Source organism: Coccinella septempunctata, chromosome 8 (assembly GCF_907165205.1).
Source record: "Coccinella septempunctata chromosome 8, icCocSept1.1, whole genome shotgun sequence".
Classification (NCBI taxonomy): domain Eukaryota; kingdom Metazoa; phylum Arthropoda; class Insecta; order Coleoptera; family Coccinellidae; genus Coccinella; species Coccinella septempunctata.
Genome location: NC_058196.1, coordinates 26,299,946 through 26,323,574, shown reverse-complemented (window position 1 = coordinate 26,323,574; position 23,629 = coordinate 26,299,946). Strand labels below are relative to the sequence as shown.

General features: G+C 32.5%; 2 protein-coding genes across 2 annotated transcripts; both read right to left on the bottom strand.

Annotated features, from left to right (window-relative positions):
* Positions 1-10,126: 10,126 nt before the first annotated feature.
* LOC123319292 (homeobox protein Hox-A6-like) lies at positions 10,127-13,271 on the bottom strand. Its single transcript, XM_044906178.1, has 3 exons — positions 12,830-13,271; positions 12,668-12,740; positions 10,127-11,173 (listed from the first exon to the last, which is right to left on the bottom strand). The coding sequence occupies exons 1-3, from the start codon at positions 13,160-13,162 to the stop codon at positions 10,470-10,472; spliced, it is 1,110 nt and encodes a 369-aa protein (XP_044762113.1). The 5' UTR covers positions 13,163-13,271; the 3' UTR covers positions 10,127-10,469.
* A 1,792-nt stretch (positions 13,272-15,063) lies between these two features.
* LOC123318391 (homeobox protein Hox-A4-like) lies at positions 15,064-18,108 on the bottom strand. The gene is made up of 2 exons (XM_044905001.1): positions 17,814-18,108; positions 15,064-15,764 (listed from the first exon to the last, which is right to left on the bottom strand). Exons 1-2 carry the CDS (start codon positions 18,106-18,108, stop codon positions 15,064-15,066), a joined length of 996 nt encoding a protein of 331 aa, XP_044760936.1.
* Between the last annotated feature and the right edge of the window lie 5,521 nt (positions 18,109-23,629).

Below are 23,629 nucleotides of genomic sequence, written 5' to 3'. Positions count from 1 at the left end.
ACTTACCTCGAGCCTTCTTCGTTGAATTTTTAATGTTGAATCGATTGGTTTTGTTGCTTACCATTGTTGGTAAAAATTAATAGACCTTTTCAGAGAATAGTAAGAATAGTCTTTCATACAATTTTCTAAGCAGTACCTACCTAAATACAGCTCCCTAGAAGTGGGAGTTGAAAAGCAATTCTTGATGTTTTCAGAACAAGAAACTGAGCAGATATTCTTTATAGCGAGAAGACAATAGAAGAAATTTTAGTGGTGTTACCCTATTCTGTCAAGGGGCAGAAAAAGCCACTCCTAAAATTCGTTTCTCTAAAAACCTTTTCTCATATTCATACTTATTACAATATTGAAAAAGTTGCTTGATTCATGGAGTCTTACAAAATACAAAAAAAATTAAAACAATACCTCATCAGTTGCCCTAGTGTGAAAACAAACAAGAAGAAAGTAAATGTAGAAAATAATAATCATAATGAGAATCAATAAAACATATCCTTGTGTAGAATTCTTTATTTGCAAAATTTTATTCATTTAAGTAGAAGGACCTTCTTCTTGAAGTGATAAATAAGATTGAATTTTTTATATACACTACGAACTAAATAAAAATTCACAAATACCTGAGACATAACTGCTATTATTGAAGAATTTATTTTCCCGGCATAGCAACTTCATTTATCTTTTCAGTATGTAGGTACTATGTGATCTATATATTTATAAATATAAAACTTTAGTAGCTTTATATAAATACAAAGATACTCCATAAAATTATCGATGAAGAATAATAACTAATTTTGTCGTGTTTATTAATTATAAATAGGGTATTTCTCAGTGTCAATTCAATTAATGAGATACTCCGTTCATAAATGTTTTATTGATTTAGTGCAATATTTCAGGGACTTCAACAATATTGCCAATTTTGACTACCAGAGACATCTGGACGATGGGCATGATGTTTCGACTTGCCTTTCTTAGGTATCTGTAATGCAACCCCTTTAATACCTCATAGAAAGTGTAGAGGGCGCTTGTATGGAAATCGATGCAAAATTCAAAAATTATTATGAAAAAGAATTATATCTATTTAGGATATTGTGATATATTCCAAATATTTTCTTAAATTTTGTCGATGACGAAAATCTATGAAGATTTTCTATGAATGATAAGCAGAATGAATTACTTCAAGAAATATTTCCACAAAAATTCTGTTCGGTTTTGATTTGTATTTTTTAATTGAATTTATGTATGAGTGTAGAGCGTGTGTAGAAATTTGAAGGAAACCTTGAATTATTAATTATTTTCATGAAAATATTCAAATTATTCCTGGTAATGTCTTTTTTCGATATTTGTCTCCTTAAAAGAGAAACCATATACACATTAATATTCTCTTGTCGGATTATCATGTTTCTTTTAAGAGATTCCTAAAATTATAAGTCCACATAAATAAAATATAATTTCGTTATATCTGAAAATACCGAAACATAGAGATAAAAGGACAACAAAGTTGAGATCCATAAACACAAGAACGTGTACTTGTACTAACATGTTGAATATACTTAAGTATAAGAAAATGATCACATACATTACAACAAAGTAACAAACAAAGTTTGAAATATTTATATACATTTTTCGGTTTTTTCAGGAATAAACTATATTCGTAATCATCGTGCTAGTATACCTATTCATTCAAAAAATGAGAAATGCTAATCATAATGTATCCGAAAAGCATTGTCCCAGAACAAATTACACCTGTACATAAGTACATAATCAAATTTCTAAGATCTAAGATCATAATAAATTAAATTACTGATTTAACTCTTTCTCCAAGTGGTTTTAATATTTATTGCAGGTTTTCGAACTACAGATATAAGGATTTTAATAATCCACTTACTGTGTAAATGATTGCATTAACAATTTCTAGACAAATTTCACGATTCTAGTCATTAGAAAAAAATAAAGATAAAATATATTTGTTATAATAAGTATATTTGGTACATACATTTGTCTTGTATAAGGAATAAGGTTATAGTTCTTACAAGAAATCACTGATATTAATAAAGCTACTTAATTTTAAAGTGAATATAACACGTACTAAAAAATACCAATAAAAAATTTTTCTTGCTTTCTTCAAGAAATTTATGTCCTCCACTGGAAAGGTTAAAAGTGTGTACCAGATCTGCCTTGTATGAGAGATGAATCCAGAATTTGCATAAAATAGCTGTCAGCTTGAACAGGTTCAGTTCTGCGAATAAAATAAAAGAAAAAATTAGATTTTGAACACAAAACATAATTGTTATCATAACCACAACTTATTTACCCATATTATCTTGTATTATGGAAAACATAATCGTGGTGTAACAGTTAATAACACTTGTATTTTGGTCGTTCTTATTGCTAAGCGGACAAAGATTTAATAATTCAAGTAAAATACAGCAGGTTTCGATAGTCAATTATTTTTCTAGATATCTCGGAAGTGACCTGAAAAAATTGAAGCGTATTCATTTGAAATAACTATAAATTGACTGTCAATTCTTGTGTTGTATAGTCTTCCATCCGTAAGATACCTGTAAAGACGAGCTTCTGAATTGAACGACAAAAGCCCGGATCTACAGGGTAGATCACGAACGTGCCAATTGTAATTATTCATATTATCTATAATTGAAAATATTTTCTACAATATATAGAATTGAGATATATAGAAAATGAGATGAGAGGGTTATATGATATTTTTACTATGATTTGTTGCATTTCTTAATCTTTTAACGAAGAAATTACATTTCGCTTCTTTAGAAATCATAGAATCAATATTTTGAACCAAATTCTTCTCAAATAAGATATGAACCAAATATTCTGAATCACCTATACTACTAGATAAGAAATAAAAGTGAATTTTTAATACGAAATCGAAATGAAATATCAAGGAAAAATTACGATAATTCATCTGTCCTCAAAACGACGTTTTCAAAATTTTCTGGGCTGAAACATGTATATGCAACATAGGTATGTAAGATATTCAATATTATCTTGATATTCAGAATTGTTCAGACTAAACATCACGGAAATATTGTAACTATGGAAAATAATGATTTTTCATCAGAAAACTAATCGTGAAAATACGATGAAAATTTAAATCCTGAATCTAATAAACTTTTTTCAAATTCAATATAACCTTGTGAAGATCTCAACTATTTTCAATATTGATTGTATAAGTGCATCGGTGCATCTCGACAATCAGGAACCACATTTATGACATGCTAACAATAAAACTGAATTCATTAAAATTAATACAACGCGAACATTTTTACAAACATTCACAATACGAAAACAGGCTCGACAATCATTATTTTAAACATAAAATCAGATCCGACAAATTGCGCGCCAAATCAGATATCAACATAGACAAGATGACAACACATTCCACATGCCTATTTCCACTGTGGGTCAGTTAACTGATACTTATCTAGTGGTCAAACAGAAGAGACTTCCACATGACGAAATTATTCAAACTGACATGGCAATGAGCAGGGACCGAACGATGTCGACGCCCCGGCGTCTCTTTAGGCGTCCTGGATTCTGCTAAGCTGGTAAAGAGCGACTAGGGGTGGTAGCTTGTCTCCCCCTCCACTGACAATATTTAACCAGGGTTGTAGTTGATTGGAATGCTGGAAAACACAACGAAATATACTTTGAACCTCTGAAATTTATTTGGTAACAGCTACTTAAATCACTATAAATTTATAATGTATATTATTATATTAATTGTATATTATAATTTTTAATTCATATTTTATTTTAATCCGTGTTTCGATAAATTTATGATGAGGTAATATTTATAAGTTCTGAGATAAAAACTAGTAGTCAAAGGTTTTTTATTCAAGATCCGTTGAAAATATTAATTCATAATTAATTATCAATATTATTTATAACTAGCTGACCCTGCAAACTTTGTCCTGTCATAATAAGGGAGTAATTGGAAGTAAATTGAGAAAAGAAAATAATTTAGTAAGAATAGTACTGAAAGTTAACAACATTAAAAGTGAAACAGGTTTTTATATTTCAAAATGGGAAATAAATAATAATAAAATAAAAGTGATAACAATATACTAGCAAATATTATTATAAACTTGAGAAAAATCGAATCTCGTAAGTTAGGTCTGTCAATAAACACGAATATGACATTATTGAAAAATCTGCCTGCAAAGATGAATCTTCCGGCACACTTATTATCAATTGTTCTAAATTTGAATTTCATATCTGCATAATTAAGCTTACTTTGTAACCTTTCCTCGAATTTAAACCACTTTTTAATGTAAATATAGGAAGGCCCTGCTTGCCCAAGGAATGACATGTCATATCTCTCATCATTTCTGGAACTTAGCAGAGCCTGCCCTGCATGCACGAGTTCTACCCCTCTTGTCACCGTTGCTCACACTGGTTCCATTAGAAGAAGCAGTCATCGAGGTTTCAGAGCTTCCCAGCCACCGAACATAATGTTTCTGTTGAGTGACTTGCCGTGTATTTTATTAGAACTATGATACATTTTTTAATTCGCCGAAAGAGCTACATTTTTCCGTGTCGAGTTAAAATGACCTATATATGGGGTGTGATTTCAGTCGCCTTTGAATTCGATGCAAAGCGGATTCTGGATAAATATTTCCCGGTCATGGAGTATGAAGTATTTTTATGGCCATTCCTCTGAATACGAAATCGAACATAAAATTCTTCATTCGTATTGAACGGAACTCGGTTAAATGTTTGTGGATACGCTATAAATTTGAATTCAGCTCTGAATCGGATTGGATAGGGGTATTAACATTTGTGCACATTTATGGTATGAATTCATGGGTTAAAGCTGTTTACACAGGGTGGATTCTATAAATTTCTCATTTGACATTCAGTTCTTTAGAGAGGACAAATTTTAAATCATACCTCGAACAAAACTGTTTTTTTTTTTCGAAATTGCGACTGAAACAGAATTTACACACCGTGCTCCAAACTATGAATAACCTAATATTATTCAAATATTCTAAGATACAGGGATTTGGTATTCGAATTAGACAAAAATTTTACGTTTACCATTCACCATGTTTACAACCGAATTTGGCGTTGCTTTTTATGAAATTCTAATCATTATGGCTTTTTAATATAGGTCAGGTGGTATAGGTGATATGGAGACTAGTTATTAGTTATCAATGATGACGTGAATTGAATTAACTAATAAAGATAAACCCTGCATATCAATCGGTAAATTTTACAAAGCCAATACGGATATGTTGGCAGGATGCCGACCTAAGTCAATCAATCTCTTTTTCCTAGGGAAGTTTGGCATTTTCGAATATATTTCAGATTCCGCATCATCATGGGGCCATATTTGCATTTTATTGGATACCCGGGAAGGATTTCGAGCTGAAATTCATTTTTCAATCTCCCTCTACTTCTACACGTGTGAAAAATCATATCTGGAGATGAAATATGAATCTCAGTTGGATTTCATTTATTCTTTTTTTTATTTTGACGTGTTAGGTATGTGTTTGGAATTTAAAAATTGAGTATTATCAAAAAGGACATTTAAATGAGCTCAGGAATGAATTTGAAAATATCAATGAATGCAAAAAAATAAGGGAAAATTTCTCAATATATGATTAGATGATTCAAGTATCAGTGTTGGGCATTGAACGACTTCTTAACAGATTTCTGTTCTCTCATGTCATTATTTAATGAAGTACCTACCTGTGCTAGAAATCTAACGAAATTTTCTAAATGAAATTGAAACCCAGCTAAGATTTGAGTATTCAAATAACCTGCACATTGAAATGAAGAATTTGAAAATTAAGAAAGTGCATAAATGATTATTGATATTTCGTATTTTTTTAATTAGTTTTTGGGAAATAAATTTTGATTTGAATTTGTAGCACATTTTTTCTCCTGGGGAAGAATCACCTGTAATTCAAAACATCTGTGAGTAGGTAAGTACAGAGTGTTTCACGTTAGCAGGTCACTGGATTAATATACAAAAGTGTACGATCAATATGATAATATACTCCATTCAAATTTATATTATAGTGATTGAAAAAAGAGACAGGGTTTCAGGAAGTGCTATTGAGAACACATCAGGTCCGCTCATTCAAATAGTTATACCCTGATATTCTAAAATTCACAATACGTCAGACAGTAGCGAACATATTCAATGTAAGAGAATTTATATAATGTTTCATCTGAATCTAAACGACTTATATTTCAGCTGAATATTTCCACAATCAGAAAGATTGTGAATAAAAAGTATGACAATTACTATTGGCAGACCCAAAAAGTGGTGGCATTTGAGAATTTTATGTTTGGTTGAATTGATGCAAAACGTTACTACAGGATTTTCGATTAATAACATCGTAGAATAAGTTCCCGAAAATTGATTTTTCTATTTTCCATTTGACTTGTCCTATACATTGTAAATACCTTAAGGTACCAATAAATACCTAATTATTATCATTATATCAATGTATTAAGATGAACAGCCCCAAATACGAGCCAGTTCTCCTGTTAATTGTTCATTCATGTGAAATTTTTGTTCGAAGGTGAAATTCAGCTTGACTCGAGACATCCTTTAATTATTTTGACTTCCATTGATGCAAGATGATTTTTTGTTGAAGAATTCAACATTCTTGTAATTATCTGTTAATTCTTTCGAGAGATACCCATTCCCAACCACTGCATCATATGCATTTCATCTTCGGGTTAATACTTCTGAAATCTACAACTGATGTAACGTATTCAAACATTAGCCAAAGAAAATAACGAACATTAATTCTCCTCAAGCTAGTGCATATTATGATATTATACTGATCTCTTGTATTTTCCATGCAAATAACTGGATTTGGTATGCCTTTAATCAATTTGTATAAACTTCAATTATGTTCGTCACATATTTTCCGAAGAGATTCGACATTGTGATAAAATACGTAATAACAGAAACTTTTACGTAGAAAGGACAACATAGCGTTGATTTAAAACCCAAAAATGTTTTGACAAGCGTCATAACCCCACTTTTTCGTACTATAGAGAGTGAAATGTGTCAAATTTCCATGGCCAACTGAGTGCTAAAATAAAAGTGAATGGAGTATAGGTATTTCTCACATTCTATCAATATATATCGCAAAACCATCGACATAGGCTTGTAGAGTTATTACGGAAAAAGTGTGAAAAAAAAATTATTCTGCAGATTCGATTGGTATTAAAAATTATATTCAAAACGAAAATGAAATAAGTCAGAAATTGTTCCTACCCATTTTCCTCGACGAATGACCCAGAAAAACCAGTCACCAGTGACCCATTTACGTGAAACACACTGTATCTGAGCCAGGAATATCTACCTACCAAAGCACATATCACGACATCGTTAATCTAGAACCAAATCTCACAGAAACCACAGAAATACTGTCTCATTCTACTCCCAGACGCGCACACGTTCAAAAAGAACCAAAAAAGTAGAACTCAGCATCGACAACTTATCATTGGCATATACGTGATAGAACTAAGGTGAGTTTGAACTAGGTAAAATTTAGGGGAGCACAGAAAAGAACCCGTCGTTGTAGAAGATCATCAATCATCCTGAGACAATTGAAGCTCTGGGCACAGCTGCTATATATACAGAGTCGCTTGGTCCCTTCCTACACCGTGACATTCCTTCAAAACGAAACTTCTAAGGGCAAAAAATAAGGGATTTTCTGATAAATTGATCTGAAGCTCGAATTAAAAATATCAAATTACTGAAAAGGAAATTTCAAGCACTCAGAGCTAGAGTAATAACACTCGACCAGTTTTTTAACAAACCTTTCTCACCTCTTCCTAAAAAAGCCCTTTTTTTGTCGAGCAAGTGACTTTTCATTGTTCGAAGGTGGAAAAAAAATTTTTGTGACTTTAAAATTTCAGCAATAGACAGGCTGAAAATTATGCTTCTATACTATGCTCCTATTGACTTGTAAACTATACCTACTAGAGCATATCTACACTATACAGGGTGTTCCATTGGTAACCTGAGCTAGAGCTACCCTAGGCGATTCTAAAAAACCCATATATGATACAAAATGAATCAATGAAATCTACTGAATCTCATTAAAAAATTTCTGCTCTTTTCAAATAGCCCCATCAAATCCAAAATTTTGATATACAGGGTGTTGAATCCCATCTTTCCATATTTTTCATTTACGGACCTGGAATTTTTTGGAAATTTAAATGTGAATCTATCGACCTGTGCAAGTGAATGATATATTCCAAATATCAACCGACTATACTGGTTGGTTCAAAAGTTATGAGAAATTGAAATTTTTGGTGAAAACATGAAGCACCCTGTATCTCGGTTGTGGAATTAATTAAACTTATGATATATGGGTTTTTTGGACTCGCCTAGGGTAGCTCTAGCTCATGTCACTGTATGTTCATTTACCAATGAAACACCCTGTATAGACATGCTTTCAAATAAACAAACTCTTCAATTTTTTTCTAATCAATAATTGTTTTAAGAGATCACTATTACTGACATCAGTCACATTTGACGCCTCCTGATCATTTTCCTACTTCCAAATACACCACCATGTATTGTGTGTTGTCTACCAATAAGTAGGTACACAATTCGATCTGTATTGTGTGTTGCCCATACAGATATCGTTAGTTCAATGCACTTTATTTTTTTTTTGGGATTTCACTTACTAATTTTTTTCATAGAACAATATGAATCTCTGTAGAATCAAAATATATTATGAGTTATATTAACAGAATTCATTGTGAATTTGAACCGCCTTCTGCTTCATCCAATAGAGGGCGCTACTAGTTCTTCCAGTTGATTATCCATTTATCAATATACAGGGTTAGTCCTTTACACGTACCTACTAGTATTTTAACAGTAAATTCTTGAGGTTAAAAGAAGCACTTTTTTTCTTCTTCATTTTTTCCGAATCTGCTCGGTTCAAGATACAGGCAGTTGAAAAACTATAAAAAATATATATTTTCAGTTCTATGTCACAAAGGGTTTTTTTCGAATGCAATGAATTTCGGAATAAAGTTTTTCATTTATTTGATGAATTTTTTTGGAACACAAGATATCACCCATGTCTTCCAGTTTTCTCATTATGACCCTCACGTACCAAAAAAATGTCAGAAATTTAAAGAACCCAACACTTTAAACTAAGTTGGACGCTATCTAATGGATAACTGGACGTTTTATAAAATAAAAGTACGTATTCTCCATATTTTCTCGTATAGTGCTCCGTTTTTGGTTAATTTGATGTTCAAAAATAAAGAATATCTGTGAAATTCGAAAAATTGGTTACCTTGACCGGATGGAACTATTTTTAGAGATCCACAGATGTGCAGTGTCACAGATTTTGTTAGTTATTCTGAAGGTAATCTCTTTTCTCTAGGGTTAGTATAGATCATTATTACAACTTAAAATGGCTCTATCTTTTTATCAGGGCCGTATCGAAAAAAATGGCATAGGGAACATTGTTTTGTTCCTCAAGAATATTCTGTTCAAATACTTATACTACTCACTCTGTATAGTTCAGATCAGGAAAATATTCATTCATCGATTTATTTCCAGGTAGATATATTTATAAAAAGGACAATGTCGAATTAATGTAATGGATGAGTACCTATATATGATGAGATAAGGACAGGATATTCGAGAATAAAATAAAAGAGATACGAACAAAAAAATTCTACTCAGATATTCGATCACTGAGCGCATAAAAAAATTCCCATGGTTTTGAATCTGAAGATTCTATTTTTTTGGCATCCAAACTATTTTTCAATAGTTAATTAAAAGGAAATCAGCTGTAGGGTTTATTGGAGCATCTTCTGACATGAAAAAACTTCCGAAGAATGTCGAGTTGTTGGTTGACGATAAATTCCCATGTTGGATGTGACAACATCGCCTTTTTTTGCAAAGAGAACTTTTCCTCTTTTCTATCCTGGAATGAAATTCTTTCGGAAAATCGCCATTGCTGAAAAAAAAAACAAATTTCTACATAGGGACCCGAAATTCCGGTAAATTTCGAAATTCCCGAAAACGGCTAGATCGATTATGACCAAAAACTACTGTCACACTTCAGATAAGCATATACCCACTTGAAAAATTCCACATGTATTAATTTAAAATTATACATTTATTATATATTATATTATACAATATTATATATTTATACAAAATATCTACACAACTCGTCTGTTCATTATATTTAAAATAATTTTAAACAAACATTTAAAAATTTTATTCTCGAATGACAGCACTAATACATCAAATGAAAGATTCAAATAATTATTTTTACGGATTTTATATCGTTATGGATATATTTACCATTTTGTGTATAAAAATTTTTTTTTGAAGTATTTTACAGTTATATACCTAAGCATAAAACTTTTCTTCACTGGTATTATCCCTTGAGTTTATAATTAATCCATTCAGATTGAGGCTCAGTTTGATTGTTTCGCTACTCAAATTTGATTAATTTGGGGGTAGATTGTGCTCCAGCCAGTTTCCATTGACAATATTCTTCTGTGAGCATCATGGTGAAGGCTGAAATATTGGGTACTTCCCAAGTCAACCATCCAAACGACATGTTCCCCTTCGCTGTATGAATTGGCAAATACATTTTTCCAGGACCAGGGTTATGAGGTGGATTCAACGTATCATTCATTGGGGGATACATAGTTGCCTCAGAATAGCAATCCCTATTCCAGTTGTTGTATCCTCTGGACCCGTAAGGAGTCGGTCTTGCGCCGTAGGGGTGCGTGAGCTGCTGATGATTGACTGGAACGTACTCGGAGTAAGAAGGAGGTACTCTTTCGTTGCAACGCGTCCTTTGGGCGCCGACAGTACCCTGGGGCGAATCTGGGGAATTGGGATTGGTGGAAGACGGCGAGATATTCTTGGCTTTCAGCTCCTTCCTGCACTTCATTCGCCTGTTCTGAAACCATATTTTGATCTGGCGTTCCGATAGGTTCAGGGTTCTGGCCATTTGGCTTCTCCTGGGTGTGCCAGGATTCCTTCTGGCCTGAAACTCCTTCTCCAATTCTGCCAGCTGGTGGCTCGTGTAGACGGTACGGGTCCTTTTGGTGGAATTTTTGGGCGAAATTTGGCTAGGTAGAACTGGCGCAGTACTGACCTTAAGAGGCTCTTGGGTGACTATGTGTTCTGAAACAAAAATGATCGATTAGGATTCTGTTTCATTATTTTTCGTATTTTTCTTATATGCTCTAATTAGACGATATCCAGAAAGATTTTCTTGTTATTCTAAAGTAATTCAAAACTGCAGACACACATTGACAAACTGACTAAATAGTAACAGAAATGGAGATTGAAAATCATTGAGAGCAAAATTCGAAGGATTATGAAGTCTAATATAAATGGATACAAAAATAAATGTCAATAAACACCAAGAAAAGCGAGAAGAGTAAACTGGAAGAGCAAACTGGAACAAGATCTTAAAGTTAGACTTTACAAAGTAATAATTAAACCTACTTTGAAGACTTAGAAGAACGTTAGTCGCAAAGTTTACACAAGAAATGAGAAGCGTTAGACAAAAAGTACAACACTCAGTGGGCACACATCAGAAATGGCAAAAATAGCCTACAAAAGAATGGAAAGTCATTGAAACTGTTGTATAAGAGAAAAGTTAAACTATGACGAAAACGGAAAACGAAGAATCGTGAGACCAGATTGAGTGAAAATCTGGGGGAAACACACAGAGAGAAAAATTGAATGAGATTAATTTGAAATGAAAGAGAAAAACCACAGAAAACAATGAAGAAGAGAGCAGCAAGTGAACCGAATTAGAGTTTGCAAATATACAGACCAAAAATTAAAAAATAATTATCAAAAATTATCAATATATTCTTCAGTTGCTCAGGTGAAATCTCATTTCATTAATTAGATGATGCCTCCGAATTAATGCATAAGGTAGATTGAGGTTTTCACTGTGGCTTTCTGATTTTTTTCGGTAATATTGATTGAAATTTTGGTTGGATATTTCCAATATCGAACCTCTGGAATCGACTTCAAAAAAATTATAACCTTTCCTGAATTTTTATTGGTAGAAATGTTCAATTACTGACTATACTGATTCAAAATTATAGGGAAAAAATTTTACGCTAAGGCAAGAATACCGACTGACTGTATTTATTGTTTCAAGCAGATGAACAATGAGTAAAGATAAACATTTTTTTTAGAATCTCTTAAACATATTATATTCAACAGTATCATTACCAATAGGTGAAATTTCAGCGTTGAAATTCATGAAATCCAGGAAATGAATAGCTAAAATAATTCATATAACACTACACTACACTAAATGAGTAAAACAAAATAATCAATACTGCAAATTCAATTTACATTTTTTCTGCCGGAGAATTCACTCACATAAGGGAGAATTTTGTTCAATTATAAGCCTGCATCGATGTATCGAGCGATAATAATCTGAATTTTGATATTGAAATTTTATGTGTTATTTTCAAACTGCATCTAGAGGTTAAGATCTTTAATACAAAAATCATTTAAATATTAAGGCCGTTTTAAAATTTTTACTCCAATTGCCGGATTTTGAAGTTTTAATTAAATTTAATGTAATATAGGGATTTATTGAAATTATAACTGCTTCTCTAGTGTTTAAATGAAAAATTGTACACTTACCTAGAGTCCTATCCTTTTGTTTCACGTTATTGCAGTCGTAATATTTGTAGTTCGAAAAGTTCCAATTGGCAACCTGAAGTAAAAAAAATATTTATAAATAAAATAAAAAAATTATTTTGGTCTTAGATAAAATCAAACTGTTGATTGAATCCAAACTCTTACCTCCTCATATTGTTTTTGTTGCTGCTGCTGCCATGGAGGTTGATTCAGATTGTAATCGTAATAACAATTGTAATCGTGACATTCATCTAGGCACATTGGTGTTATTGTCACCACTCGCGATTGTAATGATGGCACACTGTACATATTTTCTTGTATTTCATCGAAATCGAAGCCCGTTAAATCCTTGGTGCTCGAATCACTTCCAAAACTACCCCTTTGACTCGTTTGCGGACTTATGCTCACACCGTTATTCTCAAGATATGTGGTTGGTTCTATTTCTACACTAAACCCGGTGTTATCTCCGAAGACGAATTTACTATTCTTGTATTCCATCGTAACTAAACTCACTAAAATTCGTACTGACACAAAATTCACAGAGAACAAACGGAGAGTACCTATCTGAGCCGGAGCTTGGACGACTGAGAAATGGTTGAGGGTTCTTCCGAAAGAGGGATTTATCATGGAGGCAAAATAAGGGGGGGAGCAAAGTCTATATTTTCCTTGTAACAAAAGTGGTACATAGATTCCGCCATATTGGTATCTGGAAATTGTGGCGGGAATTTGGTTTATTTGAATTTCTTCAATTCAATATAATTCAGATATAATGCGGGAAATAATAAAAGTACCAGCCTAAAGTGATGGCTTGTTGAATGAATTGGTGGGCTAAATTCCCAATAGATTGAAAAATTTGAGGTGCCATCCTTTTCTCATTATGATGAATACGTATTTCCTGAGAAAAATTTGATTTTTGTTTTCAAAAACATTAGACCAATAATTTTTTTTCAAGGATTAAATTTCGATATCAATTTCATTGTGACAATTAAAATCGAGTACAATAGTGTACCACCGATATATTTTTATGTGAGGTAAGAGATTTGTCATTCTCTTTTCGTAATAAAATGTAAATAATACAAAAAGCACCAATTCAGATTGGGAAATTTGTTCCTATAGTTGAGCCACTTTCTTCTTATTTATATTAAAATATAAGCCACCTTACAATTAAAACAACGGCATCAAATTTGTTTATCAACATTTTCAAATCACAGATAATAAAATTATCAATATTTATTATAATCAAACAAGACATAAACAGGCAATGATTTACAAGATGTACAATTCATTCACAACTTATACAATATTTCGACTAACTTCACAACCCCTGGAATAGGATATTGTCATGATTTGTCGGCAGGTATACTTTTTCTTGTTTGTTTATTCATTCATTCAATTTATAATTATTTGAAGGGATTTAACAAAAGTACAGAAAAGAAGCCGACTTACACAAGTATGGAAATAATTTAAATCTCCTCATTTAATTTCTTTCGATTCTCAATATTATTTCAAAATCTCAACGAATGCTTTTCATACATTAAAGAGATTTTTCTCGTGCAAATATGAAATCATCAGTCTTTCTCGTCGACTATAGGAGAGGAAGACTTACTTCTGAATGCCAAAGAAAATCACGAACTTTTGAGGATATGATGGGACAGCAATAAAAAACATGTTGAATCTGTATATGTGCTAGAACTAAACTATTTAGTAACAGCATACTTACCAAAATTATCATTTTGATTTTACTCATTTTACAAGTTGAATTTCTTCCATTTTCTGATAGAATCATCATCATTTAACAAAAATAAATTCAAAGAATCAAGCCAAACACACTTCGATGACTTTGTGAACAGGTATTGAATATTAAATTATTTTATTGAAATCTATTTCAATTTGGAAATTCATTTTATTGTAATGACTCAGGTATATATGATATTCGAAAACTGCAGTTGAATTTCTCTTTTGAATATTTTCTACTGTTATTGCATTACTTGGATATATCGACTGCAAAAGGGAAATTAGTATTGGGGAATTGATCGGATTCTGAATAAATAAATTTTATATTTTTCTGAGACGTATATTTACATATTTTTACAAAATATCTACACAACTCGTCTGCAAATTACATTTACAATAATTTTAAAAACTGTAACAAACATTTAGAAATTTCATTTTCGAATTACAGCACTAATACATCAAATGAAAGATTCAAATAATTATTTTTACGGATTTTATATCTTTATGAATATATTTACCATTTTGTGTATAAAAATTTTTTTTGAAGGATTTTACAATTATACAAGCATAACTTTTCTTCACTGGTTTCATTCCTTGAGTTTATAATTAATCCATTCAGATTGAGGCTCTGTTTGATTGTTTCATGTTTCGCTACTCAAAATAGATTAATTTGGGGGTATGTTGTGCTTCAGCCAGTTTTCATTGACCAAATTCCTCACCTGTTCTGCGAGTGTCATGTTGGGGGCTGACATATTTGGTACTTCCCAAGTCAAATCTCCAATCGTCATTTGCCTGTACGATGATGTATGAATGCGCAAATAAATTTTTCCAGGGCCAGGGTTATGAGGTGGATTCAACGTATTATTCATTGGGGGATACATAGTTGCCTCAGAATAGCAATCCCTATTCAAGTTGTTGTATCCTCTGGACTCGTAGGGAGTTGGTCTTGCGCCGTAGGGGTGCGTGAGCTGCTGATGATTGACTGGAACGTACTCGGAGTAAGAAGGAGGTACTCTTTCGTTACACCTCGTCCTAAGGGCGCCGACAGTACCCTGGGGCGAATCCGCGGAATTGGAATTGGTGGAAGACGGCGAGATATTCATGGCTTTCAGCTCCTTCTTCAACTTCATTCGCCTGTTCTGAAACCATATTTTGATCTGGGATTCCGATAGGTTCAGGGCTTCGGCCATTTGGCTTCTCTTGAGTCTGTTTGTATACTTGCTGGCCTGAAACTCCTTCTCCAATTCTACCAGCTGGTGGCTCGTGTATGAGGTACGGGTCCTTTTGGTAGAATTGTTGGGAGAAATTTTGCTAGGTAGAACTGGCGCAGTACTGACCTTAGGAGGCTCTTGGGTGACTATGTGTTCTGAAACAAAAGAGGTCGATTAGGATTCTGTTTCATTATTTTTCGTATTTTTCTGATATGCTCTAATTAGACGATATCCATAAATATTTTCTTTACCTAATTAATAAGAATCAACTCAAAAAATTGGAAAACGTGCAGAATAAAACTCTTAGAAAAACGCTAGTCGCATCAGAGTGTATACAAGAAATGAGAATCGTTAGACAGGTGACAAAAAGTACAACACTCAGTGGGCGCATATCAGAACTGGCAAAAAGAGCCTACAAAAGAATGGAAAGTCATTAAAACTGTTGTATTACAGAAAAGTTAAAATGTGGCGAAAACGGAAAATAAAGAAGAAACCAGTTGAGAGAAAATCTTCAGGAAACACAGAGAGAGAAAAATTGACTGAGAATAATCTGAAATGAAAGAGATAAACCACATGAAACGAATAAGATGAGAGCAGCAAGAGTAGCAAATAGGGGAAAGTCGGTTAGCACCGGACAGCGGGTATCAACAGACATTCATCGTTTTCTTGGATTTATCATTTCGCCCCCTCCTCTGAATGGCCAAACGAACTGATTCTATGGCAATCGCAAAATTTTGATTTTTTGTGATTGACATATGAACAGAATAAACTTTGAGGCCTCCCTTCTCTTGATTGGTAGGTGTTCAGATGGTCTACTAGACATAGTACAAGCATTATTGAGTAGTGAGAATGAAAACGTGCACGAATACCATGCATTTCAAATATCTCCCCTGTAAATGGGTAATTGATTGCAAGGTGCTCTCTTGCACTCCATTATAAATGACTTGGAAGAGAAAAATGAAAATGAGGCTAAATTAGTAAAAAATATTTCAAAGAAAGTTTAAATAAAGATGTTTCGAAACTAGTTGAAGAAAGAACACGAGCACACGACGAGACGGAGATTGGATGAAGTCTTGTGAGCAGAGACAAGCAAGAATGTCACTGGTTGTGAGTGCAATGGATGGGTCTAGATGAGGGATGCTCTGACGTAGAAAAGGGTGATACGTAATACAGGTGTGATTATTTTTGAAATTCAGCTTTTTTCAGCAGTATCTACAATTCTTTTCCGATGTTACCCTCTAGTCTTGAAGAAATTCAAAATGTTCACTCTATTTTCTTTGAACGATGTATGTTTATTTTATGAAGTGTATGTTTGTACCTTTTCAGGACATGTGAAGTATATGTGGAATAATCATTTAAAACTGAGTTTGTTGGAAAACTTTGATGATGAATTTATGTTTCAATATTTTTTCGTATATATCATGTCCGATATTACACTTTTCCCTACACAGACCAAGAAAAAAAAATGTAATTATCAAAAGTTATCAATATATTCTTGAGTTGCTCAGCTGAAATCTCCATTAGATATCATTTCATTCAATAGATATTGCCTTCGAATTTATGCATAATTATAAGCTTTCCTGAATTTTTACTGATAGAAATGTTCAATTTCTAACTATACTGATTCAAAATTATAGGGATAAAATTTAACGCTAAGGCAAGAATACCGACCGACAGTATTTATTGTTTCAAGCAGATGAACAATGAGTAAAGTTAAACATTTTTTTTAAGAATCCCAAACATATTATATTCAACAGTATCATTACCAATAGGTAAAGGTCTTGAAATTCATGAAATCCTGAAAATGAATTGCTAAAATAATTCATATAACACTAAACTGAATATGTAAAACCAAATAATTAATACTGCAAATTCAGTTTAAATTTTTTCTGCTGGAGAATTCACTCAAATAAGGGAGAAATTTGTTGAATTTTAAGCCTGCATCGATGTATCGAGAGATAATAATTTGAATTTTGATATCGAAATTTTATGTGTCATTTTCGAACTGCTTGTAGAGGTTTAGATTTCTAATAAAAAATTATCGAAATATTAAGATGGAAAATATTCTTGAACAACAGGTATCGATTTTAAATTTTTACTCCAATTGCCGGATTTTGAAGTTCTAATTAAATTTAATGTAATATAGGGATTTATTGAAATTATAACTACTTCTCTAGTGTTTAAATGAAAAATTGTACACTTACCTAGAGTCTTATCCTTTTGTTGCACGAAATTGTAGTCGTTATGATTCAGATTGTAATCGTTACATTGATCTTGATTGATACACTGTTCGTTGTATTCACCGCACATTTTTTCTGGCATTTCAACGTAATTGAAGCCCGTTAAATCCTTGGTACTCGAATCACTTCCAAAACTACCCCTTTGACTCGTTTGCGGGGTGATGCTCACATCGTTATTTTCAAGATATGTGGTCGGTTCAATTTCTACACTAAACCCGGTGTTATCTATGAGGACGATTTTACTATTTTTGTCTTCCATCGTAACTAAAGTCACTAAAATTCGCACTGACACAAAGATCACAGAGATCAAACGGAGAGAACCTATCTGAGCCTGAGCTTGGACGAGAAATGTCTGAGGGTTCTTCCGAAAGTGGTATTTATCATTGGGGTAAAAAAGGGGGGGGAGCAAATGAAATATTTCCCTTGTAACAAAAGTGGTACATAGTTTCTGCCATATTGGTATCTGGTAATTGTGGCGGGAATTTGGTTTATTTGATTTTCTTCAATTCCAAGTTTCTTCGGTTCAGTTTTAATAACAATTGAATTAAGATATTATGCGGGAAATAATGAAAGTACCAGTCTAAAGTGATAGCTTGTTGAATGAATTTGTGGGCTGAATTTCTAATAGATTGAAAAATTTGTTCTCATAATTGTGGTGCCATCCTTTTCCCATTATGAAAAATACGTTTTTCCTGAGACGAAGATGATTTATGTTTTCAAAATTTTAGACCATTTATTTTTGTTGTTAAAGATTATATTTCGTTATCAATTCCATTGTGACAATTAAAATCGAGTTCAATAATGTACTACTCGATATATTTTTTATGTGAGGTGAGAAATTTGTCATTCTTTTTTCATAATAAAATGTAAATAATTCAAAAAGCACCAATTTAGATTTTGAAATTTGTTTCTATAGTTCACCCTCTTCTTTTTTATTCATATAAAAATATGAGCTACTTTACAATGAAAACAACAGCATTAAATTTGTTGTTGTTGTTTCTCCCACGGTTTATTAACTTTTTCAAATCACAGATAATAAAATTATTAATACCTATCTTATATAATTAAACAAGACATAAACAGGAAATAATTTACAAGATGTACAATTTATTCGAAACAAATACAATATTTCGACTAACTTCACAACCTCTGGAATAGAATAACGTTCTCTAGAACGTTTGTTTCATCCACTTCCATAAGTGCAACTACATCTATGGAGCCTGTGAGATTGATGAAATCATCTCAATCACCATGGAATTCTCAAATGTGAATGGTTCGACAGGTGAAGCTTCTATTTTATGGATAGATCTAAGAACCTGAAATTTAGAATATTAAAATTAATTTACAATAAATAATCGATGACAGGTAGGTGAGGGAAGCAATTTACCAGCCATTCACGAAAGCTTTGTAAGCTAATTATCTCTATTATTACACTATCGATATCATCTCCCTTGAAACAAATGGAACAAAGCCTTGCATGAGATGATGGTTATCAGTTTCTCCAGATTGCCTGGATCCACAGGGCTTTTCATTCACAGTTCAGATTAAACCTACAAAAATAAGTAGATAAAAAGGTATTAGTTTATTTTGGATATTCGAGGTACTGGTATCTTGTATTCCAAATCTCCAGCAGGAAGATTCGATAGCGGACTATCAATAGCAATTTCAGCGTGTTGTATACATATACATACAACTAATTATTCAACACACAACAGTATAAGAGAGTTGAGAACTCACTTGTGAAATGTATCTCCAGCTTTTTTAAGATTATCTTTGGATGCATTAAAATACTATACCGAACCAGAAACCATTTTATTTAATAGCTACAAAATGAACAACAAATCACCACTAACGAAGTGAAATGAAGCAAAAACAACTGAAAATCCAAAGTTTGAATAGTTCGAAGTCGGCCATATTGGTATAGGGAATCTTTGTCTTATTTACGTGACACTTTTTAAACCTTATGAACCCTTCAATCTTTTCCTATCCCATGGTATTTAAAATGACCCTCAGCCTTCACCACCTTCGTGGAACAAGTGAAACCTGAATGATTTATCGGCAGGTATACTTTTTCTTGTTTGTTTATTCATACATTCATTTTATAATTATAATTATCTCGAAGAAACTGAAAATCAAGATTTTCTCTTTTTCTCTACAACTCATTTGTTTTTCAAGATATCTTCACGAAATTGGGTTTGTAATCAATATATAATATAGCGATTCTACTGGTGTCATCAGATTATTTCCATTTCTCATTGTTTCAGGGACGCGACAGTAAACTTTTCTTTTTCTTATGGACGCCATATTGATTTTCCTTGTGGGGTGATAGAGAACAAAATTTCTAATTCAACAGTGCATCACACCTTACAAAAATATGAATCGTCACAGCTAAATTTTTTTTTTCTACTTCATCTACTTAGATATTCTACCTGGACCTTAGTACTTACTTAGGTCCATTTAAAGTACCATCGATGAAGTAGGGTCCAATTATCTGGTAATTCAATATAGCGCAATAAAAATTAACACTAAACACTAATGTCTTGACTCGTATTTCAAATGTGGGTTAGCATTTGCCCAATTATGATGATTTTCCGGTTAAATACACAATACATAGTGAATGTGAATTCATCCGACCGCAAGACTTTTGTCGAGAATTGAGGATCTTCTATTAATTTCTGAGAAAGTCGGTGACAAAAATTCTACCTGTTTTGATGATCGCCCTCTTGTAACCCTTGTACAATGGTAAACTTTTAATGGTGAAATTCAAGCTTTCTTAGAATTTTTGATACACCTCTCAGTGACATACTACATTCCCTAGCGATTGCAGTTGTAGATGTTTCTGGGTTTATATGAACTTAAGCAAGCACAATTATTTCATTATGTATAGGGGTTATGTGATACTTGCCTTTTTTTTTCCAAACCACCATTTTCCCTCATACATCTGTCCAGTTTTTGGAAAATGGTACAATTCGGCTGCATTCTTTCTGGATATTGTTGTAATAATACAATAATACAATTCAGATGCTATTCTGGAGTTTCTTTATGCGCGTATGTAAGTATCATACATGTCTTGTTTTTCCGACAACGAATATTTCATTATTTATGTATTTATATAGGACGTTACTTATCAAACAGGATTCACGTTTTCACAAAATTTAAGTGTCACATAACGACTGTCAACAAAGTAAAAAGTTATTTGACAATTCTGACACCAGCCTACTACTTGAACAAAAAAATTGAAAAAAATTCAAATTTCCGTAGGTAGGCTTCATATTTTTGTGGAGTGTGATACATTGTTGAATTCGTAATTTTTTTCTTCATCACCCCATAAGGAGAATCAATATGGCGTCCATAAGAAAAAAAAGTTGACTATCGCAACTTTGAAACGCTGGAAATTAGGAAAAATCTGACTACAAAATTAGAATCTCCATATTTGATAATGGCTACAAACCGAGTTTCGTGAAGTTATCTCCAGAAACAAATGAGAGTTATAAAGAAAAGAATAAAATCACGTTTTTTAGTTTTTCAGAGATATCGCGGGAACCATTGGACATATTTTAGATCTGTTTACACCATCACACTCATCCTCAAATAATGCAACTCTTTTGTAAGTAAAGCCACCCTGTATTTCTAACGGTTTCCGATATTCCTGTAGTCTTCCTCTAAAGAGTTCTAACTCGAATGAGTGGTATATTATTGTATTGAGGTTTTATAACATAACTCCCATTGGTTTTCAATATAACATTTGATGAGTGTTCATTTGTTTAGCAGATAAATGCTCTTCAAATAAAGCCTGAAGTCTTGTAAAATCAAATCATATACAGAAGTTAGATAAACAGTTTTCCACAAGACAATATGAACGTGGATAGTGAAGGAAACTAAATATCAGATATTAGATTACAGTATTTTTTCTATGAACAAAAGTATATTTTCCCTACTATTCAATAATTGGGTTTATGGAAAAATTTTTCATGCAATGTTGCTTTTTCTTTCCAACCTTGATAAAGTTGCAAAAAAAAAACAAAAATGAACTATGAACATGAAAATTGTTGAAAACACTTTTTTCTAGCTGATTTCGTTAAAAATTTCTTCCCAAGTCATTGACCACACGGATTCCAAAATAAGGCCTGTCGCAACCCTTCATGAATCATCCCGGAGGATTCAAGTGCCGTCATCGTAAAGCTTATCGGCCAAATAGTCCGGTTAGCTAAAAACTAGATGGCGCACTGCTACTGATATTTCTCCAGAATTTGATGAAGAAATTCGCGGCATCATTTTTGTCATCGTTCTCTCGTTTTGGTCATTCCTTTCCCTCGCAAACTATGAATAGTAACAAGATGAAAGTTTTCCCTCACACTCAAAAGAGCATATTCGTCTCGAGGTCTCGAATTTTGTCATCAGGCTTTTAGATTTTTAGATGTGCTAATAAGAATGCGTTGAGACACAGTAGAAACAAATACATATACTCCATTCACTTTTATTTTAGCAGTCGGTTGGCCATGCAAATTTGACACATTTCACTCCGTATAGTACGTAAATGTGGGGTTATGACGCTTGTCAAAACATTTTCAAGTTCAACGCTAATTTGCCCATTCTACGTAAAAGTTTCTGTTGTTACGTATTTTATTACAATGTCGAATCGCTTCGGAAAATATGTGACGAACATAATTGAAGTTTATACAAACTGATTGAAGGCATACCAAATCCAGTTATTTGCATGGAAAATACAAGAGATCAGTATAGTATCATAATATGCACTAGCTTGAGGAGAGTAAATGTTCGTTATCTTCTTTGCCTAAAGTTGTAGATTTCAAAAATATTAACCCGAAGATGAAATGCATATGTTGCAGTGGTTGGGAATGGGTATCTCCCGAAGGAATTAACAGATAATTACAAGAATGTTAAATTCTTCAACAAAAATGATCTTGTATAAGTAAAATGAATTAAGGGAAGTTTCAATCAAGATGAACTTCACCTTTGAACAAAAATTTCACATGAATAAACAATTAGCAGGACAACTGAAGCGTATTTGTGGCTGTTCATCTTAATGCATTGATATAATAATTATAATTAGGTATTTATTGATACTTTAAGACATTTACAATGTATAGGACAAGTCAAATGAAAAATAAAATCAATTTCCGGGAACATATTCCACGATGACATTCATCGAAAATCCTGTAGTAAACTTTTCGCATTAATTCACTCAAATATAAAATTCTCAAATACCACCACTTTTTTAGGTCTCCTAAGAGAAAGAAATTCTTTGTCATCCTCTTCATTCACAATCCTTCTGATTGTGGAAATATTCAGCTGAAATATAGGTCGTTTAGATTCAGATGAAACATTATATGAATTCTCCTACATTGAATATGTTCGCTACCGTCTGACGTATTGTGGATTTTAGAATATTAGGGTATAACTATTCGAATGAGCTGACCTGAATTCTAAATAGCACTTTCTGAAACCCTGTCTCTTTTTTAATCACTTTCGGCATTTTCGTTATATTAATTGATATAAGTTGTGGCAGCGGCGTTATGACTTAACGACATTTCATGAGTGCCAACCTTACTCCGCTATAGTTACAAAAACTTGAGAAAATTATTTCATGGCCAACCGACTGCTAAAATGAATGTGAATGCAGTATACCTATGTTGATTATCAATTTCTCAACTGCTTCGCAGAATGTTTTGTGCTATTAAAAATATATAAAATTCATACAAAAAATGCATTGCATTAATGAATTGATTATATTACTATTTCTTTACATTTTTTCAATT

Bases quoted from the DNA above. Each gene is read 5' to 3' on its own strand.
- LOC123319292 (XM_044906178.1), bottom strand. From the start codon at position 13,162: ATGGAATACAAGAATAGTAAATTCGTCTTCGGAGATAACACCGGGTTT. The intron at 12,741-12,829 runs GTAAGAGTTTGG...TTTTTACTTCAG, and splicing joins AACAAAAACAATATGAGGAG to GTTGCCAATTGGAACTTTTC. The intron at 11,174-12,667 runs GTAAGTGTACAA...TTTTTGTTTCAG, and splicing joins ACAAAAGGATAGGACTCTAG to AACACATAGTCACCCAAGAG.
- LOC123318391 (XM_044905001.1), bottom strand. From the start codon at position 18,108: ATGGAAGACAAAAATAGTAAAATCGTCCTCATAGATAACACCGGGTTT. The intron at 15,765-17,813 runs GTAAGTGTACAA...CTTTTGTTTCAG, and splicing joins ACAAAAGGATAAGACTCTAG to AACACATAGTCACCCAAGAG.